General features: G+C 42.6%; 1 protein-coding gene across 1 annotated transcript; it reads right to left on the bottom strand.

The window, feature by feature from the left end:
- Positions 1–1,286: 1,286 nt before the first annotated feature.
- On the bottom strand, positions 1,287–7,342 carry LOC126921406 (uncharacterized). Its single transcript, XM_050732970.1, has 4 exons — positions 7,001–7,342; positions 6,739–6,917; positions 5,752–6,031; positions 1,287–4,849 (listed from the first exon to the last, which is right to left on the bottom strand). The coding sequence occupies exons 2-4, from the start codon at positions 6,906–6,908 to the stop codon at positions 4,604–4,606; spliced, it is 696 nt and encodes a 231-aa protein (XP_050588927.1). The 5' UTR covers positions 6,909–6,917; positions 7,001–7,342; the 3' UTR covers positions 1,287–4,603.
- Positions 7,343–24,708: the final 17,366 nt, after the last annotated feature.

Raw genomic sequence — 24,708 nt, 5'->3', positions numbered from 1 at the left:
GGTATCATCTTAATACTAATAAAATGTATATTGTATTACCTTAATACCATTACTAACGCATCTTGTTAGACATTGTTACAACAAGATTGGAACAGGATAAGCCTAAACCGGATGTCGGTCTACCCAAACTTGTCCGTCACAGTCGCTTATTCTCGTGTACACACACACACACACCCACACACTTGTCCACACGCCTCGTCTCCCTTGTCTGGTATCGTCTTCGCCGTTTTACGAAAACCGACTTTAATACCGAGGAACTGCACGGATAATAAAAGGATCAGTGAAAACTGGGACGACGCCAGTGCCAAAAAGTTTGATAGGTTTGAGAGAATTGAAGATACCATATCGCAATGCCGGTAAATCCAAAAACATCGAGCGAACGGAAGTAGTAATCCTGACCGACCAAGTTTTACGATTCCTAAACTATTTGTGAAACGTACACTGTCATGATCGTTGCAAATGATACTCGTGATCGTAATCGATGTACAACCAAGCAACGTCACTACGATTTTTATAAAAGTTTGCCAGCTGGTAAACTATCACGATCGCTGTGACAATAAAAATTTAAGTTTTGTTGATATCTAATTGCGTAATTAACAACAGATCAACAGGTCAACAGATTAAATCGCTATCGCGTTTTAGATTGAGAGGACAAGGAAAACAAGAAACGATATATTTATTATAAAATGATTTACGAAGAAAGGAAGGAGAAACAGGGAGAGATATGGAGAAACTCAAAGGCAAGGCGGACTAAAGGAAGAAAAGAAGCGATCAGAGCGGAAAGGAAAATTGTCTGCTAGTGACGACACCTTTCGTGAACGCTACATTACCGTCATATTGTTCACAACTGTGTTGTACTAAAGGAAAAATGGGACAGTTTATCGTAAAGGTCCTAATTTGAACGTCGCGCTAAAGGAACAGCTTTAAGGCCATGTGGAAAGTAAATGGACGGAGAGACTGCTTTCTTCTGGAGAGAAGAGCAAACGAGGACAACCATAAAAATGCTTAGGAGAAGCTTGGGAAGCAAAACCAGTGTATTCAGAGATACGTACGCAAATTTGCTCGTGAATGCAATAACGTGTAAATATATCTCGTTCGTGAAATGGAAATAGTGGTTGTACGACAAACTTGTAATTTTTCTTAAAAACATTTTAATCGCTTTAAATGTATACGCGTAGAAGTATAAAATTTCCTTTTAAATAAAAGCGTCGATTCATTAAAATATAACAGTTTCTAGTACTTGGGAGAATAAGCGTAAGAACGTAAGGAAGCTACAAGTTAGGCGATTCTTTTTTTACATGTTTTATTTAACCACGTGTGAGGTTTCAAGGGACAACTACAATGACTTGGATCGTTCGTCACTCACAAGGTACGTTACATACAAATATGTGCATCCATATAAAATATGAGGAATGATATGTGCATTTAATCTGAAACACAATCGACAGGAAAATGTAACGCTGATTAACAATTTCTGGAAGCATAGTATAGATCAAGTGTTAACAAACGCTTTCTCAACTTCCTTTTACAACGATTCCTATCATTTTTGTCCGCAGTAACGTTAAATTGTCTCGTTCTCCATCAGATGCAAACAACGATACTCGGTCCTTTTCTTTTTTAAACCGAAGAATAAATTAAAAATTCGTTTAAAATAGCGTATAGAATAAGTTCAGTCTTTGTTAAGTTTGTTTCGTACATTACGTTACGTTTCGAACGAGAATTAACTTTTAAGTACACTCGTTAAGAAGAAAAAACAAGAATAAGAATTCAAGAAGAAGAAGAGATATAAAAATTAAGTAAAAGGTATATAAAATTATAAAACGCTAAATATATTGCCTGATCACGCGATAGTAATTGCGCGAAACAAAACAAAATCATAAGCGGCAATTGTCGTTCGCTTTTACACGAACGTCTTTACATTTTCAATTACATGGCACTGTAATAAAGTCGACGCAAACACGTTTCAACATTCACAGCCAAATCAATATGAATTATCGTGAAAAACATGCTACGTTCGTGAATCACAATACAATTCGATGAAACGACGACGAAGAAAGTACTTCTAACGACGATAATCGACGGATGCGAATGCAACGTTAATTCGAGAGGAATTCGACGAGTCTGTAGAAATATGGAAAAATTGGAACGTTTGTTTTCGTTGATATAGCGTTTAAAAAGCGGTACAAATAGTCGTATAAATAATTGTACTATCAAAGCTTTGAAAGAAGCATATCTGTATCTTTTCACGTTTCGGATCAAAGTAGTTAATAGACACAGAGATTGTTAGGTTGTTTATGTAAATACCATTTACAGTAGACATACACAGGATCGCAGTAAGATTTAACGAAGAATTATATAATTTCAAAGAAGAGAATCAAACAAATTTGATTAAAAATTGTAGCTTTAAAAATAGAAATTACTTGAGATTTTTCAAGTTGGAGAGATATAAGAAAAATTAGATTTATATACAAATTAAATCGTACCTTATGGAAAAGTATCTTAGTGACTTATTAACGATTGTAGACAGGAGGGTGTCGCTTACTGTCCAATTTACATCATCTTACTGCGATTCTGTCTGTGTATAATTTATGGTAAATTCAGCCCTTTGCATTCGCGATATACTAATTACAACCTAACGTCTTGTCTCAGAGTGACAGAAATGCGACAACATATCGTATACGTGCCATAATATGTGTCGGCTAGGTCTAAAGATAATACATCGCGCGTAATATACCGTATCTTCGTATAACGTTTATATTATACGACGAGCCAAGATATTTTATTATTTAAAATACCTTGAAAAATGTATCACGGACTCACGTTACAGTCTTCCAAATTTTATATCTCGATCTCGGTCTCGTTCCAAGAAATAAAAAACGCATCCAATGTTTCGAGGCAAACATTGCCATCAAATAGATGCGTGAAATTCTTTATATTAATAACGATTCTTTCGTACCTTTCGCAAACTTAAAAATATTACCTAGGTTTTTAAATAAAAAAAAAAAAGCAATTGAATCAAATATGATTTAAAGAACGTAGTGAAATGAAATCGAGCAAGATCGAGAATATGAAAATTAAATAATTTTCTATGAAATGAAATTTTAGTATTTCGTATAAATATCGCCATAATATATTAATCGTAATCATTTAATTGTAATCATTAAAGCAATCGGCAAAGTGCAAAGGGTTCACACTCGTTATCAGACTTGTCTCTAATATTAGCTATTCTCTAAATGAAATCATAGCGTGTAAAGTATGAAGACACAATTGTCTAACTTTCATAAGTTCTAATTTACGCTTGGAAAATTTCATTTTCCCCGTTTACGTGCCACCCAGCAAACTAATTGTTTCTTTGGCTTATCATATATTTGTCTCCGATATTTCTCATCGGTGTTGCGATCGATAATTTCGATCACGAGAGCGTACGATTCTGTCGATACAATGACAAAAATGATAAAGTTTCAACGCTCGTATAAAATCGCAAACACAAAATTTCTTATTCGACGACCGAACGTTGAAACTTTTCTCGCGTAGTTTAGCTATAATTCGTGGTACTTTCTTAGGAGCGACTTTTTCCTAGAACATCACCAATGTCGTTACCGAAACCTGTTATTCACGAATAATTACATTCATCAACCGTCTTTTAATAGCTGAAAGAACAACATTGTCCGAAAGTCTGTAAAAATAAAACAAGAACTTTCACCGATGATTTTAATGATCGATCATCCACCGTCGTGTGTTTTATGTACGATTCTTAAATTAATCCGAAACTCAACGAGTTACTTTATAGCTATCAAAACTAATTCTATGAGATTCCTTTATATATTAAATTCGCAAACTATACGCAAGTTTCCATTTTGTATTCCAAAAACTATATCTAACAGAATTTATTATTAGATAAGGACATAGCAAGTGAAAGATATAACAAAAATTCCCTTCATATTCTAATAATTGATAAATAACAATCGTTATTACCGTTCAATTATACCGTGTACTGTATAGTTAAAATTCTTTAGAACGTCGCCTTTAAAATATAAACTGTAAATCTATTTGGTCAGAAACTTTTGCACATTGCCGTATGTTCAAACAAACGCAACGAGTCGTGTTATAAAATAAACAATATATATTAGATCGTCCGAAAAGTTTCTTTCGTTTCATAAGGTGATAATAGATGAGCAACAATTTCTGTTTTATATTATTTTATTGAATTACGTGTGATCCGTTTCGCTCTGTTTCTATTATTATGTTGCCGCGTAATTCGATAAACTAATATAAAACAAAAAACATTGCGCGCCTATTATTTCCTTATAAAACAGAAATAAACATTTCGGACAACCTAATACGTAGCTTCCTTCTCAATACGAATCTTCGATTTTACATTGCCAATTTCAATAAATTCCAAGTCTCGAATTATATATTTCTAGTAGTTTCGTGAAACGAGTCTATGAAAAATAAAAATGCTTTCGTAATAGGACCGGACAAAGGTAACACGCGCGTTCCATTTTGTCCTTTCTTTAGTAATCCTAGAGGACATCTTCGGCTGTCTGTTCGAAAGATTTATCGTTACATCGGGAATATATCGCGTCTACTATGAAACGTAGCACTACGCGTTGGTTTCTTGTAGCTCGGTGCAATCGGTGGGTTTCACCTCGAGCCACCAATCGTTAGGATAGTGATATTTTTGCAATTCGATGCCTCCTCTAGGGACAGGTATTAATCGACTACCGAACAGTTTCGCCGGTAAGGGAGGAATTATAAGCCGAGGTGGAAAACATTGTAGACTGGGGGAAAATTCGCAGTCCGGAGGCAACACCCTTCTTGTCCAACCTACTCTTCTTACCATTCGTGTCTGTAGAAAAAGAAAGAAATTATTATTTCAAGCGTTAAATAATTAAGTAATCTTGAATACGTAACATAGTTTGAACGTGTTTCTTAATTTTATATGCGTTGTATAACTATAACTTTGATATAGTTAGATAATTCTTTTTTTAAACAAATTGATTATTCCAGGCAAGCTTGAAGAATTTAGTTATTTAATGAAATTCTAAGCGCCCAATTTTTGACGTTTTTAACGTTCAGTGTTTTAAACAACGCGAGTATTCTAAACAGAAAATATTAGTTCTATTCGCTGTAAACTTAATTTCATCGTTAGAACTTTTACTTTTGCGTCATAGTTGGGTATAGTAAAAGATGAAATATAATTGTTCGTTATGCTGTGTCAGAACGAAAAACGTTTGGAATAACCTTAATATCTTGATGTTCTAGATTCCTGTTCTTCTATGCTGCAAAACGATCTTTAAAAGTTTATATCGTACGTACTAAAGCTGAGCAATGTTAATAAAAGAAAGTTCAACGGTTTATTGCCGAAAATAATGCCAAACGATAACTTTCTGTTGTCCTAGTTGTCCGATATGTAAAACACATCTCGTAAACCGTAGGTGATGTTCACACAGTTTGGAGTTTACAACTCGTAACGAGAGATCGTCATTAACATACGAATCTGATATTTTGTGAGAAACAAAACTGTTTGCAGATAGTAACGTAGCTTCTGACATACTTGTTGGCATACAACTTTCAAGTATCTCGTATCCTCGTCCCTCGTAAATGTTCTATTCCACGAAATAAATTACAGTATTCGTTTGGCAGAAAATGATTTGTACAAAAAATCTGTACTTGTTTCAGTTATATTCTTGTACTAACCGCATATTCTACCACTAAAGTACAAAACGAAAATATAGTAATAAAACTTACCACGGCATCCTTCTCGAAGACGACGACCTCCACCTTGGGCGCATCTTCGCCGACCCCGTGTTCCTGGATTCGATACACACCGGCCGCGTGCAGGTATGTAGCGCTCAAAGCAGCTTGACGGAATGCTTTCGTGATTAGGACGTCGTCTCTGAGAGTGTCGACCAAGCAAAGCTCGACCTTACGTGCCCATGGCAAGGCACGACCGATTCGAACTTGACCCCAGAGTCCTCCGAAGCACAGAAAGTGCACGATGCTCAGTTTCGCTAGCACTAAGTGGACCCTAATGGAGTCACACACGACAAAAGAGTTGAACGAACGATAGCTTGGTGAAACTCGCGACGAGAGAAAACCGTGTCTAGTGAAAGTTTCGCTCTAGTCACGCAGACGAATTTGACGGTTCGTCACCTCGTGATCGAAGCGAACTTTCGGTGATCATTCGGCTCGATTTGATCGTGCAGCGAGCTATAAAATTGTTAGCGACTGTGCAGATAATTGTTGGTGAAATTGAGGAATAATTGAAAGCAGAGATGCTCAGTCTATCGGTATACCGGTCAATGGAATTGTTTATACGGAGAAATATACGTTCATGAACATATAAATACTTTATATAATTAATTACAGTGTAAGACAAATAAATAGAAGTGCAAATATATATCGTGTATATGCGATTGTTCCTAGTGAAAAGTTTAGGATCAAGGGTAAACAAAAGTGTAGTTTATTTAAGCAAATCGTTGTAACAAAAATGGGAGACAACATTCTGGTATCTTTAAAATCACAGCTGTTCGTAAAACATAGGATTAACTAATTAGTTAACGTGCTTATCGTTGTAAGCATTAGGAGTAGTAATTACAGGTAATATAGGCGATAATTTAAGCAAGTAGTAGAGGATCGCAGAACAAATTAGCATGCCAGCACAAAGGAGAATTGACCCACGTGTTCAGACGTGAACTTATCTACAGCCAGTAACTAGAACTCAATCGTATGGACCTGTAGGTAAGTTCGTGTAGCTTCTCCGTGAATTCCTCGGGCACGCTGCACGGTTGCTGAGGCGTCTCTTGCCGACTGAGGCTGTACCAAAACAGCATGATCATGAGAAACAGCGCCGTAAACGCTTGTAGCGGAGTGATATGAAATCGTCTGCGGGACCAAAAGCTCATGCTGGTAACCTTAAACATAAAGGAGCATCGTCGTCAGCTCAAGCGTTCGTCATTAGGATCAACAGAATCTCGACGATTAAAATAAACGCAACTGTTCATCCACGATCAACCATCGAGAAAGAAATCTTTCGATCGAACAAAGTCACAAACGATCCTAACACCCCGGATCCAACATCGTGATGACTAATCATTGCGTAATTGCGAGGAACGACGCGAGCAAAGGCATCGCGACGCTACGAGATCGTGCAGCGACGTGTGCGAACGCGACGTAAAACGGACGCATGGCCTCGCGTGTCCACTAGGCCCGTCCAAATTCACGTTCTCGCGACACTGATTTTTTTATCACCCTTGTCGCGCACCACCATCACCGAATATTTGCGATTCCGCCGTAACTAACCCCCACTATCCGCTTTGTAAGCCGAATGCCCGCTAGAACCGGCAACGTTGCAACCAATCGATTTTCCTACCTTACCGACGTGCAGTTCTTGATCGGTGGCGCCACAGCTGGACCGATTGGTCAGACTGTTGGCGCACTATCCAGCGGCAAGATGCCCCTGTGATTCTCTCAACTGGAATTTCGATCTATTATCCACTCGACACGGGGAAAAGTAGAGTACGAAAATAAATGCACCGACGTGCTTGCTCCGGTTTCTTTCATGGGAGGAGAGAAGTTTATCATTTTGATGGGTGGTTCGTCGAAGAATCTAAGTTAACCGATGCGGGAAAGGGAAACGCGGCAAACGTTGGAGACTTTTGCGGCGTTGCGGTTCGCACGTGACTATACCAGAAATAGTTTTTCGCCTTTGGAATCTTAACGGATCGACGCCGCGCAGATTTCCGTATTCCTTTTTCACTCTGTTCCCCCTTTTCCTTTGTTTTTTTTTTTTGTTTTGTACGTACAGGTCTTTGTACAGAGAAAAATTCACAAGGCAGGGGGTTGATCTCACAGTTGCATAATTCGACGATGAGAACTCTATATCGAAATAGGGAACTTCGCGATGCATTTAACATAATAAAATGTTCGCAGAATAGTTTCATTTGTACGAATGCTGTATCGAAATATTAATTGGTACATAATTCAGCGTTTCAATAATTTTCGATAATACGCATTGTTGTACATTTATAAACGGCTGATGGTCGTGTGGGGTCAAATATGTTTGGCCAGAATGGTAAAACGAATGTGTAATATTACAGGGATCAGGCTCGTACGCGAAATACCAGACAGATCAAGCAGAACGAAACGAAATTTCATATATGGCGAAGTTTAAGCAAAAAGTTGCGATGGAAGCTATTAAACACGGATGCACGGAATAGGTGGTGTATTACGTGTACGCAATTCTTGCGCACGAGGATACCGTTACAAAGATAAACGTCGGTTTAATGGAATATTTGCCCCTGCGTCTGTCATAAAGAAACTATGCATTCTTTCAAGTACACTGTGACTCTGCATTTTTATTGTACCTTTTCCTTATGCGCCTCCGCGTAAGAATTTAAATTCTTCGCTTTATCCCTTAATGTACTGCTTTATGTTTCGGTATATCTCGTATCGTGTTACATTTAATACTTAATTCAGATGATATTAGACGGTCACTGTAATTTTACAAATATTTTATAAAACACAATGAAAAACCATCCAAACTTTATTTTGTACTTTGTACATACGCTCTAATCCTATCTCTATTTATCAATCGAACTAATTTTTCATTACCAAATGCAACAATGCCATGTATAAAATAGAATATTAACGTTGCAGGCTCTTAACGAGGTGTTAATCGCTGTTAGTTTTCCCATTGCCGCTTGAAATTGTCAGTTAATTACAAGCTGGCTTTCGAAAAAATTTTCGGAAAGAAATTTCCTCATTGACAGTTGCTGCGAAGGGTCGTACACCATTTAGGGGTGACTAGCGTTCGCAAATTCGTCAACGCGGGAACGGGTTTAAAAATAAGACGTAGCCTCGAAAATGTGGCGCGTCTATTGGCGTTTCTGCTCATTAAGATAATTGAGTGGGCTCGAGGCTTTGCCGCGATAACTCATTCAGAAGCGTCGTTCCCTCGGAAAAAGTAAATACAAAGAAAACGAAAGTGTACAAGAGGCTACGTGTTCGCTGAATGTGTTCCACCGAACGAGTAACAAAACTAGCGGATAATTCATCGTGTTCGCGTTGGCAATTTGATTCTCTTCCTACTACTCGTTTACGTACGTCACCGTCATAAATAGGCACGTATAAATTGAATTTTTCCTACATGAAAACCTCGATTTAATCTTAAAGAAAAACCTGAACATTAATCTTCGGAAAAGCAAGCGAGACACTGTAATTACAAAGATCGAACGGTCGAACTTAATCGTTCACGAGGCTGGCTCATTCGCGAGCTCGTATTTTTTCCGCGCTTTGTTCAAACGTTATTATTAATTTAGGTTCCCCGGAACCGGGAGGAGCCCTCCGTTCACCGAATTCAAGCGTTTCTCCGTGCCGTAAGCGGACGTGAAAAGAAAAATTGCGGCGAATGTCGTGGAACCGGGCGGGACCTTAAAACAAACGTTTCGACGACGCGCTTTTCTCTCCTTCTAATTTTATCTCGCCGCCTCCCTCCGTGCTGCTTAGCCGTGTATTTTCGTAACACGTGTCACCTACGTATAGGCACCTTATCTCCGTGGTTAACGAACACACGAGTGTACTTGGCGATCTTTCGAACACGTGTACGAGCTCATCCCTCTTGTTTCGGTTCTAATGCTTTGCTCGCCCCACCTTTCTCAAACGAGTTTGCGCCTCGTGCGGGTTAAACGTTCTGCTCGTTGTTAGAACCGCCATTGTTGCAACGTTGTTGTCGACGATCGAGCCGGATCGTGTAGTACGTGAAAATTACGACGTATAAGAGAAACTGTATAAAGAAACTGTGCAACTTGCGAACACGAAACCCAAAAGAAAATGGAAAAAAGAGGACGTAGAAATATGAGACAAGACTAGTTGTACCTCATAGGTCCGTGTAAAATCGAGCAAGTTAATGGTCCCTATCCTGTCCATCGACGAAAAGAAAAGAAAAACGCAACCGAGAGCCGCGCGGAATCGCGAAGGTTTATACGTGTCGATTGATTGGCGCATTCCATTTTAAACGTCGTGGCGTTTCCTCTCGCGCCGCTAATCGTCGCTTCGATTTTCTCTGGCGACATAACAGTCAGCCATGTTTTTCCCTGATAATGAACTCCGGTAATCTCGACTGTTGTCGAGTGGTTCGCTCTTTGTACGGTGCCGACCGTGTAGAAAGTTCGTTGGTTTTTAGCAAACGATGCAAAATACGGAGTAAAATTGCGATCTTAAACGGCTGGTAGCCGAAGAAATGGTAAAAATAGTTTGCTCGGTTGAAAAACGATAAAGGTCGGAACAATTTTAATGACGCGTAAATCATCGTGCACGTTCGCAAAACGAATTATTAGAAGGACCGAAATTCACAGGAATATTTCGAATTTATCCTACCGATGAATTCGATAAATGCCTATCGGATATTGACGCGGCAGTAATTAACCCCTCGGGAACATCGACGTTTCGAACGTCAAAACGCTGTTATTCCATTGCGAGTCGTTTTACGCATCGTGCGTCGACAACATTCCTCTCGTTCGATAATTAGTTGTATAATAAAAATATGACGCGGTGCCTTTATAAAGATAAAACGATGAAAGCCTTTTTATCCGAATAAACGAGATATCTATTCTAAATTAGAGTAATTTTCTATAAATACTCGAATTACGCCACCATTGTGAATGCCAGAGTTTGAAAGAGAAATGGTATAATTTTTAAATCGTCCATGTGGTGGGTAAAATTGAACTACACGTAGGATGGTTCGTAATTCACGGCACGCATTCTACGGTTCATTCTACGTTTCGAAATACGATGAAAATCAAGAAGAATATGAAAAATTTCGTTGGAGCGTTCGTTTTTGAAAAAAGAAAAACGAGTGCGAAAATTATGAAATTCGTTTCGAGCTATTCGCACGTGGATGGATACCACGTGAAATTTAACAGTGTGGAGAACAAAAGGGAATTGAAAAGGAACCGGATAAGATTACCGTCGCTACGATAAATCCGTCGTCCTGGGATACCTTAACGACATTGTTGTCGCGTCTGACTTTAGCTGGCTATAAAATTCGGACCTGGTTTAATGCGAAATAAATGAACAAATTCTCAAGATGCCGCGTGCGGTCAGCCGAAGCCCGAACTCGCGCAACGGTCAACCGTTTTACGAGCTATAAACCTTTTTTCGCTATTGTATCGAGAAAGTTGGTACGGAGCGCGTACGCCTGTAATTCGTTTCTTCGAAGCTAAAGAGACAGAACGTTTGGTTTTTAAAAAGCACCGCCTTTTTCTGCCTACGTTTGGTCACGGTTTGAAACGTGGCGGCCGGTTTATGCGTTTTCCTGCCTCTTATCTAGATTTCGTCGCGACTCTTCTTCCTCCTGGCGAGAAAGAAGCTGCGGGATCAATTTGAGAGGGTTCCCCGAGGAGCAACCGACGGAGGGCGAACAAGGGAGGCGCGGTCCCTCAGGCACGTGATGAGAAAACTTGTTCGGTAAATGTACGTATTTGTTTGTTGGACGGATACGCGTGTCGGTGCTTAAAGATTGCCGCGTATTTGTGCCTGCTCGATGATGGGGAAGTATTATATATTCGGGAAGGGATACGGATTTAGCGGAGAGACGCGAAAGGGACTCTGTTGGTTAAGGTCTCTGTTTAAGAACGATCGTTGGAATTTCTGGCAATTATTTTCTTCTACGAACACATTTAGGGATAGTAGTATCTTAGCCACAATAATGAGCACATGTTTCGAAATTATCGAGTTTATCTGCTAACAAATTTCATTCGTCTACGCGTATTTTTATTAAAAATACAAAAACCTACAATTGTGTAGTATTATAACGCGATACGCGTACGTAAAATGCACAATTTTCATCAGACTTCGCGAAAACCACCGTCGATCATCCAAATTACTTGGACATTTTCCAGCCTATCTAATAATTCGTGAATCGAATTACCTAAAAACCTAGAGTCCCGGTCGATCGTTTAACAAATTCCATTATGTGCAAAGAACGACTGACAAATATCGCGAACCTGATCGAGAACCTCTTATTCTTGCGCCCCCTGTTCATCCACTGTAACCCACAGAGACTGCCCCTCTTTATTTCAGAGTCTTTATCGTCCGACGGTACTTATACGTCCGATATTCTCTGGTCGATGGAGAAAAACGGGCAAGATTGATCGCGAGCAACAAAGGAAGGCAGATTAGTGGTTTATCGACGAGTGATCTTCGAAAGCGACATCGAGCGTGGGTGGGGATGGGGCTGGGCGTAAGGAACGGAGGGGCTGCTGGAGCAAGCGGGGACGCGAGTTGCATTTCAATGGACCCAGCGCGTACGTAAAAGTGTTTCGTGGATTCCAACGGGGTAAAAACCCTCGACGATGACCGTTCGGACCGGGGCCTCACAAAGGCACCGCCATTTCGTGCGGATCCCGGCCATGGTGGTTCCGCGCGCGCGCCGCACCCCGCGGAATGCTCGAACACACGGATTTTTGATTCCAACGAACCAGAGAGGTGTATGAATGCTGGAAATCCTGACTCTCTGTAATAGGTCAGCCTTGCAAAACGCCACTATCCACGTTACGATGCGACGGGACTGAGTTCGTTCGATGAAAAAGGTGGACGCGGTAACGCAGTTCGCTGGCGTTCCATCGGTATTTCGATCAGTCGGAAATCAGTTCGCTTTCTACTCGCGTTATTCTTCCGAGAAAATTAGTCTCGATGGTGAACAATGCGCGCAATTTGCAAAGTAGCGTACGCTCGTGACCTCGTTTTCTCGTTACGAGTTTCAAGCAAAGTCGGTTCTATTTCGTATCGTGCACACGTTCCGGTTAAATCGTCTACACGTGTAATATTGCCGGCACTTTCCGTTCGACAATGGCGGCACATTTTTCCGCGTGCGTTTCTAAGAAGGCCGCAATCGCGGATTTGCAGCGGAAGAAGGTCGAATAGCGCGTGAACGAAATAACCAACGTACGAATTACATTTGCGTTATTGCGTTATGCGAGTGGCGAGTAATAGTCCGCCGAAAGGAATTCTTCGACCAAGTATTCTGAATTCCCACGTAATTCACTCGGTTCCATGAAACACGATCTTCCAAACTCCGCAATTATGTAAACTAAGTAAACTCGGTAATTCTTTTCCAAGTATTACCGTTGGTTTCGAAACAGTTCGATCGAAGTACGAAGAGAGATAATAAAACACTCGCGCGCCGATAAACGGGCTTAGAAACGACCAAACGTTTCGTATTAGCGAAGAAACGAATTAAGAGCGACGTAAAATTAATTACACGCGATTAATGCGGTATTTCGTTCGTTTTTTCTATCTTCAAATCCACGAATATACAGAGAAAAAGCGACGCGATGGTAAATTATAGCGCAGCTTCGATAGCCGTCTGGCCTATGTACGCAGAACGATCTAATCCCCTGTTCCGTCGCGAAAGCAATTAACGATCCTTCGACCGTTTTTCCGGCCATCATGCGCGTACTTTATGACGCTGTAATTGAATGGCGCATCACCGCGATTATGTGACTTGACATCGCTATGACTTCCCATGCGCGTCATTCCGCTCGAATTCACCGTCTCTATGCGTCTCCCCCTCCCTCTTAATGATATCCGATAACGAGCTATCTGCTCCGATAGCTATCGATTTGGTAAAAATGTTCCAGTTACCTCATATTCAAGAAGATCACCGAGTCGAGGAATTTACGTCGCAGACGACTATTCTAATCGATCGAACGATTAACTGTTACATTACCGTTACGTTTCTAAAGGAATATATATTCTTCAAAACGCAATCCCTCGTTCTTTTTCCACCTCTCCCTTTTGGAACACCGTAAGGCACAATTTCAGTATCGCGTCCATTTCGCTACAAAGTCAGGTTACACAGAAGTCCGCGCGTACACTAGCAATTAAAGACACGAGGATCGAAAGCCTCGGCGAAAAAAGAAACTGGCGACCAGCGTACAGCGGTAACAAATATTAAATTGTCAACGTACAAGAAGACTAATTTGGGACGGCGAGGAATCGACGCCGCAAACGGCAACGTGGTCTCGCCGCGTGCTTCTTGTCCGTTTAAAGTTTCGGCATTAGGAAAGGTGGAATGCGTGTAACTGCTACCCTTTAACTTCCCGTTGCCGTCCGCGGGAGCTTTAACGAACCGGCGGCGTAAAGTTCGGCCGGGGGCCGGGGACGCGCTGACAACGAGAAGCCGAACCATGTGGTCAATGCGCGTTAAACGCTTCGTGCCCGGTCGTTTAACGTTCCCCGTGGATATACGAACGTTCCACGGTTATTTCGAATGCGCCTCGTCCGCTGGTTTTTACGTCGGCATAACTCGCGTCACGCCGACGATCTCCACTTTCCAAGCGTTTATATTTTCCCAACGGCAGTCCAGGCAAAATGCAAACTTCGCCGCTTTACGTCCCGGTTATACATTCGGTGCCATTTTTTCACGCGCCGGAAAGCGCGTAAACAGATGATAACGACGCGTTTAGAGACACTTGGAAGCTCGTTGTCGGCGAACGATGACAGGTTCGGGCGCCTTCTTTGTCGCGGATGGCTTTGCTGATCGTTGAAGAGTGCCACGGAAAGATGGGGTGTTTAAACGCAGTTGTTTAATACTGCACCGTAGATCGATGTATGAATGCAGGCAGCGAAGCTGTTGTAAGAACGTTTAGAGAATTCCTCGGTGAACGTATTAATTGTAAGATAAAATTAGAGGAAATTTGAGTAGCCAGTACGATAAAAGCGCAACGAGGAAACTTTACGGCTCTCGAAGTTGCTTCATTCTACCGCGATATCAACATTCTGTACTTGTATAACTTTCGATCCCAATTTACTCGAAATCTACGTAGGAACAGTACCTCCAGTTCTTCCACATCTTTCAAATTCCTCGACAAATACGCCATTTGCACTGTCGTTGTCTCTAAACGTACGTAGCACAGGTATACGTACGTTGCATTTCTGCATAAATTTTGCGTCTTCTTGTTTCAAAAACATTCCAGTCGAAACGTTATCGGTATCGAGACGGATAAGCACACGCCATCGAGCATCGGCGCGTTTCTGCTCAAGTGCCGCAAAAGGATCCGCTAGATCGCAATCGAAGGGAAATAAATAACGGCCCGCGTCTCGGCGCATTTGTACTTCTAACGAGCGTGACAATGTCGAGACACCTTGCACGCTTTGATTCCGTGGCAGTCAGCTGCCGGAGGGCCTGTTGCACCGTCTGTCAATCCTTCGCTCGGATACGACAGTCTCTCGACGATAATCTATGCGATTCCTCGTCCGCCGTTACCGAAACGCACCTGTACACGTTCGTGCAACGTGAAAAGTCGATAGACGCAAGTTGAACGTTGCGACGCGTTAAGCAGCATAATTGTCCGGTGACCCGTTTGGAAGCTTCGTAATCAGACAACGTTCGGTGCTTCGAGAAAGTTTGGGGAGCTCTTAGACGCTACATCGACCCGGTTGAACGTGGAGCGCTAGTTGGAAGATGAAGATGGTGTTAACGCGTGTGGAGGATGTATAGCTGAATTATGCGAATCGCTCGCAAGCCACGCTCCTCCACTCTGCGAATTTCACGATTTCGCTACTCAGGTATGTAATTAATCTTCGACGCCTCGAGAAGTAAATAACTTTTCAAATTGAAATTACATACGCATCCCAACGTGGAGTTGAGAAATTTAGAAAAAGTGGAGTAGATCGGCTTAGTTTTTCGAACGCTCGTTTATGTAGGAAACGTAAGATCTTCTCTCCAAGTTTGTTCGAGCGACGCTTCTTAAATCCGCGTTCACGAGGACGAACGCCTCAGAAGGAAGAACACTGACGCGTTTTCAGCGCGCACAACCGGCTAATAAGACAGCCGTGAAGCCGAGGCTTCGTGCGATAGTCTCGTACGTGTCGATAGAGTTTTTTTTGCTTGGCGTGAGTCGCGACTTTCGATAGTGACTTACGAGATACTAAATCTTAGCCGAGATACGCAGAATTGGTATCCGTGCGAGCACGAGTGAGAAATACTTGGGATTACTGGTCCGATCGGTTCGATATCAGGCGTCTTCGGCATCCGCTGGCAAAAGCAAGAATTATCGCTCACTCTGGACCAGGAGATGGAGCGCGCGCGCGCAACTGCTCGCGGATCTACTAGGAAAACGCGGTGCAATCTTTGATTGCTTGTGAAATCAATATGGCGGCGACCATCAATCGAGGTAATTGACAAGGTAATTGGCGTGGTTTCATACCTCGGCGTAGCGGCGCGCATAAAACGCTGAAGAACCGCCGGTCGAACGAAATAACGCATATAGGGAAAGTTGTTGCGCGAGTTCGGCACGTTTCTCCGCGTCTCTCAGGTTCCTTCCTCCTTTTTTTTTTATCCCTCGGTATTCTTCGCATTGTTTTTACTTCTCGATATCTCCTTTCTTTCGTTACCTTCTGTTGTATCGTACGAGCGAATTATGCGGATTGCCACGGCGAAGGGTGTAAGTCTAAGCGTGAAATTGATATGTAAAAGTATAAGAAAGAAAATTGTACGGTCGTAGAAAAGATTCAAACCAAGTGACCAAAGAAATCAAGAGGAAAGGAAGCAGCTACCGCGTTAAGGTAGAAACAGCTACAAAGAAAAAAAGCTTCTCCTCTTTTAATTGACAAACTGGCTGTCCTCGGCAGGAATTGTGCCGAAGGAAGCAATTTCATTTACAGCGAAAACCCGGTTTTCAACCGACGAATCGGACTCATCTTGGAGAAAAAGCGAGGATTTTTCCCGTGGAGCGTTTACGAGCGGTCCCGTAACGTTCTCCCCCAGCCCCGGAAGCACGCTTTAATATCCGCTTATGACGGCTATGTTTCACGGTCTGAGACACCCACTCGGCCCCATTCCGCCCCATCAACCCCCATAGTGCGTTTAATTTACGTGTTTTCGCGAGTTATTCGTCCCCACCTTTGGCCAACCCTCGTCGAAGGGGGTCGGTCGCCATGGCGACGTCGAGCGTTCCGACGCCCAATCGTGGGGCGCCGACGATGTCGGCGTCAGCCCTACGAAGCCGTGGAAAGACGATAATAATTGATGGGAAACGGAGAAGGACAGAAAAGGGGATGGGACCAGCACGAAACGGAGTTGGCGGTTTTCGTTCCTTTCTTCGTTCGCGATGGGGTGAGCTAAATCGGCACCCTCGAGATTTCCGTTATTAAGCGGACTGCCCTCCAAGTTGGATTTCATTTAGTCAGGTAATTCTGAGTTTTCCAGAGTCTCCTGCCATCAGTTTCTTTCCTGATTATTTGTTTATTCCGATAGATAGGTTAATTAATTGCCCTTTCCTGTTGCAACGCTACGCTTAGTATTATTTTTCATTTCCTGTCATTTCGTACGTACGCGAATGAATTCTCGCGAGAAACGATTACGTATTTTTCGAGGTTTTCGTAAAGCCAGTAAACCTGTTTATATTCGTAGATACACAGTCGCAGCGCGTACTGTTCTTTATCCTCGTTCCGTCGAGATTTACAAATTAGCATCGATAATTAATCCCAGCTAAATAGCGGCTGCTATAATTTCAACGAACGAGTGACTCACATTCGCGCATTTCGCGCACGCTTCGAATTGGCAACGAGTCAAGGAACATCGTACGCATTTGCACGTAGTCGTGCACGTACCGCATGCGTTGCGCTTTAAGTGCGCGTGGTAACGCGAGTAAAACAATGCGACTCGAATAGTGTCGAATACTCGCGGAAGTTCAAACGTTCGTCGCGGTAGAAGTCGCAGAGTATCGCGAGCGGGTACTTAATTAACGATCGCGGATATAATCGCGACTCGCGTTGCAGACGACAAAACGTAGTCGATCGCCGTCGTTGGCAAACGTTAATAACCTACGAAACGATGTCGTAGATACGTTCCCTCGATTTCTGCCGTACAATTTCTTCTTTCGAAACGTTTTCGTTCGGACAGAAGAAACGAACCTGTTTCTACCTCTAGCAACACCAGCGCGCAGGGAAATGACGAATTCGCGTATCAACTTGGTCCCGACTGGACTCAGAATTTCATGACCGGATGGTAATCCGTAGATGCGGTAAGTAGCAAGCCGAGTTGATGCAGAGAGCGCTAAAGGGAAGACGAAAAGGGAGGGTTCCGCGGGCTGCATACCACCTCGGCCGAAGTAGTGCAAACAGAAGCTGAAGTATCAGCACGCGCGGCACGCTACTTGCGCCTTGAATGCAGCCGAGGGAACTGGAACATCGGGCTGCCAGCTCCCGATCCGGACTCGATGTAACACGCATGCACGTATACAGAAACGAAACCGATCGCGAGGACGCGCGTAACAAGCGACATCGAGCAGGGTCTAGGGAGAAAGAGACGCATCCCTTGGACCGCGAGCCACCCGGGCTATGCAACGCTGAAATTCCGGCGACTTGTGGTGTCACTCGGCGAATTCCATTCGGCCTACGAAGACGATTTCCTGCCTCCCCCGTCTGCGCTGTTTCTGTCGTCTCTGTTTCTCTTTTATCAGCGAGCCCATTGGCCTCTTCGTTTTTTGATCGCGGATACCTTAACGAGCAGCCATCGCTGATCGATGCGCGCGCCCCGAAACGACCGGCCGGTGATCGAGATGCAGATAGGATGATCGCTCGTTGCCAATGAACTCTTCCTTTTGATCTAACCCTCGAGGAAGGTGAGACCGCTTCTGGCCTGTTTCTATTCTCGGGATACTCGACGTGGCAATTTGTTTAGAGGATCGTCGACGACGGTCTGCGTTTTAATTAGGGAAATGAGAGAAGCGTAGGAGTCTGTGGTTTCGCTTTCTGTGATTTTGTTGCTTCTTCTAGAAACGACGGTGTTAGTTGCAGATGCGCGTTTAATTGGATTGCAAGTAAACGAAAACGTTACCTAATACGAAAATTATCGCACCCGCGCTTATCGATGTTGTTATCAGACGCAGAGAAATTTATTTTGATCGCGTCGTTTTGCTTGTCATCGTTCGTGTACGACGTATTAAGGTATATCTGTCGTATTAATTATGAAACAGGTATGAAAGACCGATAACTTTAATCTTACGATTTTAAGAAACTCGTATCCTGTCGTTCCTGCTGTCTCATTGGCCTCTCGGCAGAGGCAACGAGCGGCCATCGATTCGGCGCGAAGTAGCAGCCGATTCTATCGGGCTTAATCGGTAACTGATCGCATGCAAATCCACGGTGTTTCTCGCGCGAAAGACGGTCGACACCGAGGGAAGGATGAAGAGGAGGAGAGAAAAAAGGAAAAGGAAGAAATTGTTCCCTTGGCTCTCGACCAAAGCGAGAGTGGTGATCAGCTGCGCGAGATAAAATCTTTACTTCTTTCCTGCTGTCCCTTACGCCGGCCCACGATCTCAATACAGGCTTGCTCGTTCTTTCGGTTGGGCCGACAGACCGGTCGGTCACGATCACAAACGAAAGCCAGCTTGTAATTGTCTCGTAAATTCCGAGTATCGGTTTAATAGAATATGATAAAAAGTAGCGACGAACCGACCAATTCGAGACGTTCGTTTTTTTTTTCGTATCGAACGCGAACCAATGACTCGGTTAGGATCATTCTTACGGCAAATCAGATCGATTAAATTACCGGATTCTGCGATAAAGCACGAACAAGGTATCAGATTCGATGGGAATAATTTTCTAAATTAATCGTAAGAGGAAGAAATTTTCTGTAAGCTAATATTTCGCTAATCAAACTCGACATGCCTGGAAACCGTGAAATTTCCAACGCAACACGATCGCGGCGTTCAGCTCATACAGTCTGATGCCATTACACCAAAGTATCTCAACTATTCTATTCTACCTTCGATTGCTTCGGTTGCTCCGATTATAAGAATACTTCTGCTCGCCTACACATTCCCTTTTATCTTCCACCGCAGACCAACTATTCCGATTCATTCGCCCATTGCTACCAACCGATACCATCGAACGCCATTACATTTCTGCCGATCGATCGCCATTAACATCCTAGTAAATTATTCAAATAATCGTAGCAAAAGATTTACATGTATATTAATATTTATTATATTACCGTTTAAAGATTTATATGTATATTTCGATGAAAATTAATCTCACGTATAACACGTTGGGTATGAAACGCACGATTAACGTTAAGGTGATTGATAAGGGTAGAGGGACAAGAGGTTCGCTCTGCGACGACGTTTCGCTTCCTTTTGCCAACGAAATGATAAATCAACGTCGGCCGAGCGAAGGGTCCCGAGATAGCGCGACATTGAAGCTTTGCACGCGGATGGACATACGGTATTCGTAACATTGTATGCATATTAGACAGCTGGCCAATGCGCGAGGAAACGTGCCTTCCATAGTGGCCGACATTGCACTTGAACGTTTCGCGGACGAAAAGTCTCGCAAGTTGCAGACTCAAGGGACATCTGGATCGTGCGACCGTTTGCTGCCCTTCGGATATGTACCCTCCTTTTCTAGTAATTCAAGCACTAGACGCTATCATACTTCTTCTTTCCACATTTATGAAACGATACTTTCGTTCGTTCTCTCCTCGTGGATATCTATGTGCTTCAACTTATTCCCATATTCAGAAAATGGCAATTTTGTCTATTTTTAATCGCTTCAGGGTCAACCACGGAGTTTCTAATTTTAGATCGCTCGACTCAATTTTAATTACAGAACAACAACAACAACAACAAAGGAAAGAAAAGAAAAGAAAAACAATGAGAACTGAAAAAGAAATAAAAAAAATACAAATGAAAATCGAGGAAGAATAAGAAGCGGTAGAAGCCTCGGTTCTTTCCTACCAGTGGCAACCCTTAAAGATCCATAACCATCACGAGCCGGCAGCGACGCAGCGGATCGCGCGACACGGAGGAATGCCCGAATCATGCTCCCTAATTCACCGATGATTCCGGCTTTGTCCCGCATAGAGGGACAGCCATCGGAGACGATCTGTCCCGCGACACTCGAGGCATCCCGCGGAGCAGGTAGCTCCGGGGAGACTTTCTGTCAGCGTGGCGCATTATCTAGCCGTTTATCTACGCCTATGGGACTCCCTCGGATGCCGCATACACGAGCGTCGCGATCATCTACACACCGTTTCCTCGTGTAACGACACAACAGGTACACATCCACCAGGGGATCCCGACAACGCTTGTCTCTCTATTTTCCTACTCATAAATTCATCTCGTGAGAGACCGCTGGCCAACTTGCGTGGGGTCCGTGCGAAGATGAAGGTCACTGGATTCTTCGGTCAAAAGGAGCAACATCGAAGAATCGTCAATCGCCCTGTCGACGACCACTTTTGGATAGCACGAGTTTCTTTGAACATCGATTAAGGCCAATAAGGTCAATAGGTTGATATCGAATTTTATTCATAATTTATAAGCTGGTAAAAAGCTCGAACACGCGTGTCTCGATGATTCTACATCACCTTCGTTTATCGAATTGTTTTGAAACGTTGAAATAATTCGTTATTGTTCGGAAGAAGATGAATACCTATCGTTTGTTCCTTTGATAGGAATGGAATTCCAGGTTTATAAGTCAATATAACGGGATTATTAAACACTGTTGGAAAGATCAAGTGGAAATTCCATACATCGGCGGAAAAATTTCGAATTCGGCCAGCGCAGTGATTTGTGGGAGGGTAAGAGCGTGGAATGTGATACGGGGGTGAGTAGCAATTGAGCTCAATATTTTCGCATTGAATACAACAGAAACGTTAAACGCGAACAATTCGACGCGCCGCAACTCGAAATTGCTGGGGAACGGATAAAAATGTACAAATAAATACCTTGCATTTGATGCTCATTCGGCATTATTACACAAATATAGAATTTCCTATTATAAATCCAAGTATTTGTAAATAAAAAAAAAAAAAAAAAAAGAAAAATTGAGATAAATAAAAGTATTTCTATCGAGACCTTCGATCGTCATTCTTTTACCACCTCGTCGATCGTTTTAAAACTTACGCCTATGAAAGATCAGATTCTAATTAATAAAACAAACAATTAAGAGAAACTATCGTTTTAATCCATAATAAACAATACTGCTCTTTATACCTTTATGCGAATAGGAAATAAAAAGAGGATTGAGTTACTAATGTCAATTTTAATGCTTTATAAATCCTGCTTACCTAAAAGGTGAAACTTTAAAGCGCTGTTAATTTAGGCGCCGAACCATCTAGATATCTAAACGACGCGACACTTCTATATACTCGGGACTCGTAATATCGGTTCCGCTCACAAGACATCGGAATTCGGTCCTCATGATTGATGCTGCAATGACAAACGCGACAAGCTTACAAGTTGTCATACCTTTGACTTTCTGCTTAATTACGAATGCGAAAACGAGTCCCGAGAATCAACGTTCGCTCTCGACTCGACTAAATGTTATGCTTATTTTGGCAGATACGGCCAGCAAGAAAGGCGTTCCTCCTCGCAATACGAGTTTTTTTTTCAAATAATAAGCGATGCAGGAATTCGCGAAGCGTTACCGCGGCTATTTACAAAATTTGAAGTATCCTCATGCGGATAAGTAACGGATTTATGCGGCTAAAAAGGTGAAGAATTTTTACCATTCCTTACAGCCTTACGTGATGGAACAGCGTACGTACTTTCGCTTACCACGCGGCCATTCTTTATATATATATTTTATTAAACAGAAATACCAACCATTCCTTCTAAAAATATAAACGATATAAACTAACAGCGCTAAGCTTTTAAATACATACAGTTTCTCTTTGTGCTTTGTATTTTATCTAGGAGTAAACGCGAAGGGGCAAATCAGACGAATTCGTATCGGTATTTGGCTCACGATGGAAGTATAATTTTATCAAAATTCTTCCCAATAATTCTTCGTTACAGTTTCGCTTGAATCTTTCATCCAGGAGGAACACAAGGAAGAATCAAGGGGAAGGAATTTTTCATCCCTCCGTAGTTCTCCATAGTCTCGGCTGTATAACGATAACCAGCTTCCTGAAGTTGATGATGAGCAACCTGAAGAATAACTTCTCGTCGATCGATTAGACTTGGTTGAGCGTGAATTTTCACGCTTCTGGCAATATACAGGTAGCCAGGGCGCCGGTTAAATCGCAGAGCGTCTAGCTAGGGAACAATGCGGAAATTAAAAAGCTGGAAGCTAGGCTGAGCAAGCGCGGATCCCGTCGAGGACGGCGATCTTGTTCTCGAAGCTCGCCTCGTTGTGTTTTTGCTCTGCATAAATGATGAGCTCGGGTATTTTAATGAAGACATTCCACGGCCGCTTGCCGGCTCCTTGGCGTACGGCGAGAGAAAGAGGAGAGAGGCCAACCTCCGCTTCAATAGACACGTTCTTGGCCGCGCTTGCTCCGCCTTATTCTATTGGCGATATTGTCAGCCTTTCAACGTGCCGTTTAAACTTTTATCCGTCGCTCGTGTGTTGGTCATCAGATGTGTATCGCAATCATTTCGCTATGATACTGCTCGTTACTTCCGTCTCGATATGTTGTGACTACGCCAACAGGAATTTCTTCTGCTTCCTTTGCCCGTTTTCTTCGACAGTTTTGTCATTTCTTGCATCGACGGTTCGATTATAAAATAGATGACAACTCAGTCATCTATTTTAAACGATTCATCGACCGTCCTATAACAACTTAATGTACGATATGCGTTCAAACTTTCTTCGTTACATCGAGCTTTATCGGCCATTAGGTTCCTCTTTAATGTCAAGTATAGGCGTGTTGAGAGTTAAATGAGGAAGGTTTTATTATCTGAGCTACAAGGCGCGTGAAGTAACATCTTTAAGGGACCACCAACATCGGCCTCGATCCCCAGAAATTCATCTAGAACGGCGACGTAATTTGTTTGTTTGCGAATAGCCGGAACGCATCGGAATAACAATTAAGTGGGTGCACCGGGTGCACGTGTTCGATGTGGAAGGTCCCCTGCTAGCTTTTCAAGTCACGTCTCATTTGCGCCATTCAATGTAACGTGGAGGGTGCGCCGAGGCATTGAAATCCGCCACCCGAATAAGGGCAAGTGCATCGTGATTCGTAAAAATCACGGTCACGGACCGCGCTGCGAAATTGGTTTAAACAGGCGTTTTTACGTTCCTTGGCCGAGAATCGTGATTTGCATGAGATATTCCTTGTGTCTTAATTCCAGTCGGTCTTGCATTAGATCGGTCTCTCGAGAGAATGTTAAATAGACTGAACTAAGGTAAACTTAAACAGCGTCGTTCCATGGAGGAAGAGTTGTTTTGCACGGCAATTTAAACTTTCACCATCGCCTAAGTACACGGAGGACAAATTTTTGCTGTAAAACTATCGACAAATATCTTGCAGCCTAATAATCGTATAAAAATCTCGAGAAAGGAATACCTCGACGATCTCACAGAGAAAGTAAAAATCACACAAATTCGAAAGTAAATTGATCGAATACCGGATAAGCACGCCACGATACTAAAAGATGGAAAAGAAACTGAAATTAAAACAGCATCGATTATACCGTGTCCGAAGGATACCTAAACCAGAAATACTGTTCGCCGATTCCCTCTGTCCTCGATCCACTCCGTTCTCCGAACAGACCCTATGATCCGGAAGTCGCGGTTCTTTTAAAAGCTGCTGCCGGCTACCGGTTTTCTGCGAGTGTACGGGGAGAAAAAGAGAAGATAGGGCCGCGATGAAGGTAGAAAAAAGAGAAGGCGAAGACACGAAGGGGCGGGCTACGATATCGGGAAGGAGGACGTCGTGTACCGCGTACCCGGGACATCGTACGTCAAAGGTTC

Source organism: Bombus affinis, chromosome 10 (genome assembly GCF_024516045.1).
Source record: "Bombus affinis isolate iyBomAffi1 chromosome 10, iyBomAffi1.2, whole genome shotgun sequence".
Taxonomy (NCBI): Eukaryota; Metazoa; Arthropoda; class Insecta; order Hymenoptera; family Apidae; genus Bombus; species Bombus affinis.
Note: the sequence above shows the minus strand (reverse complement) of the source record. Positions and strands in the feature narration are given on the sequence as shown.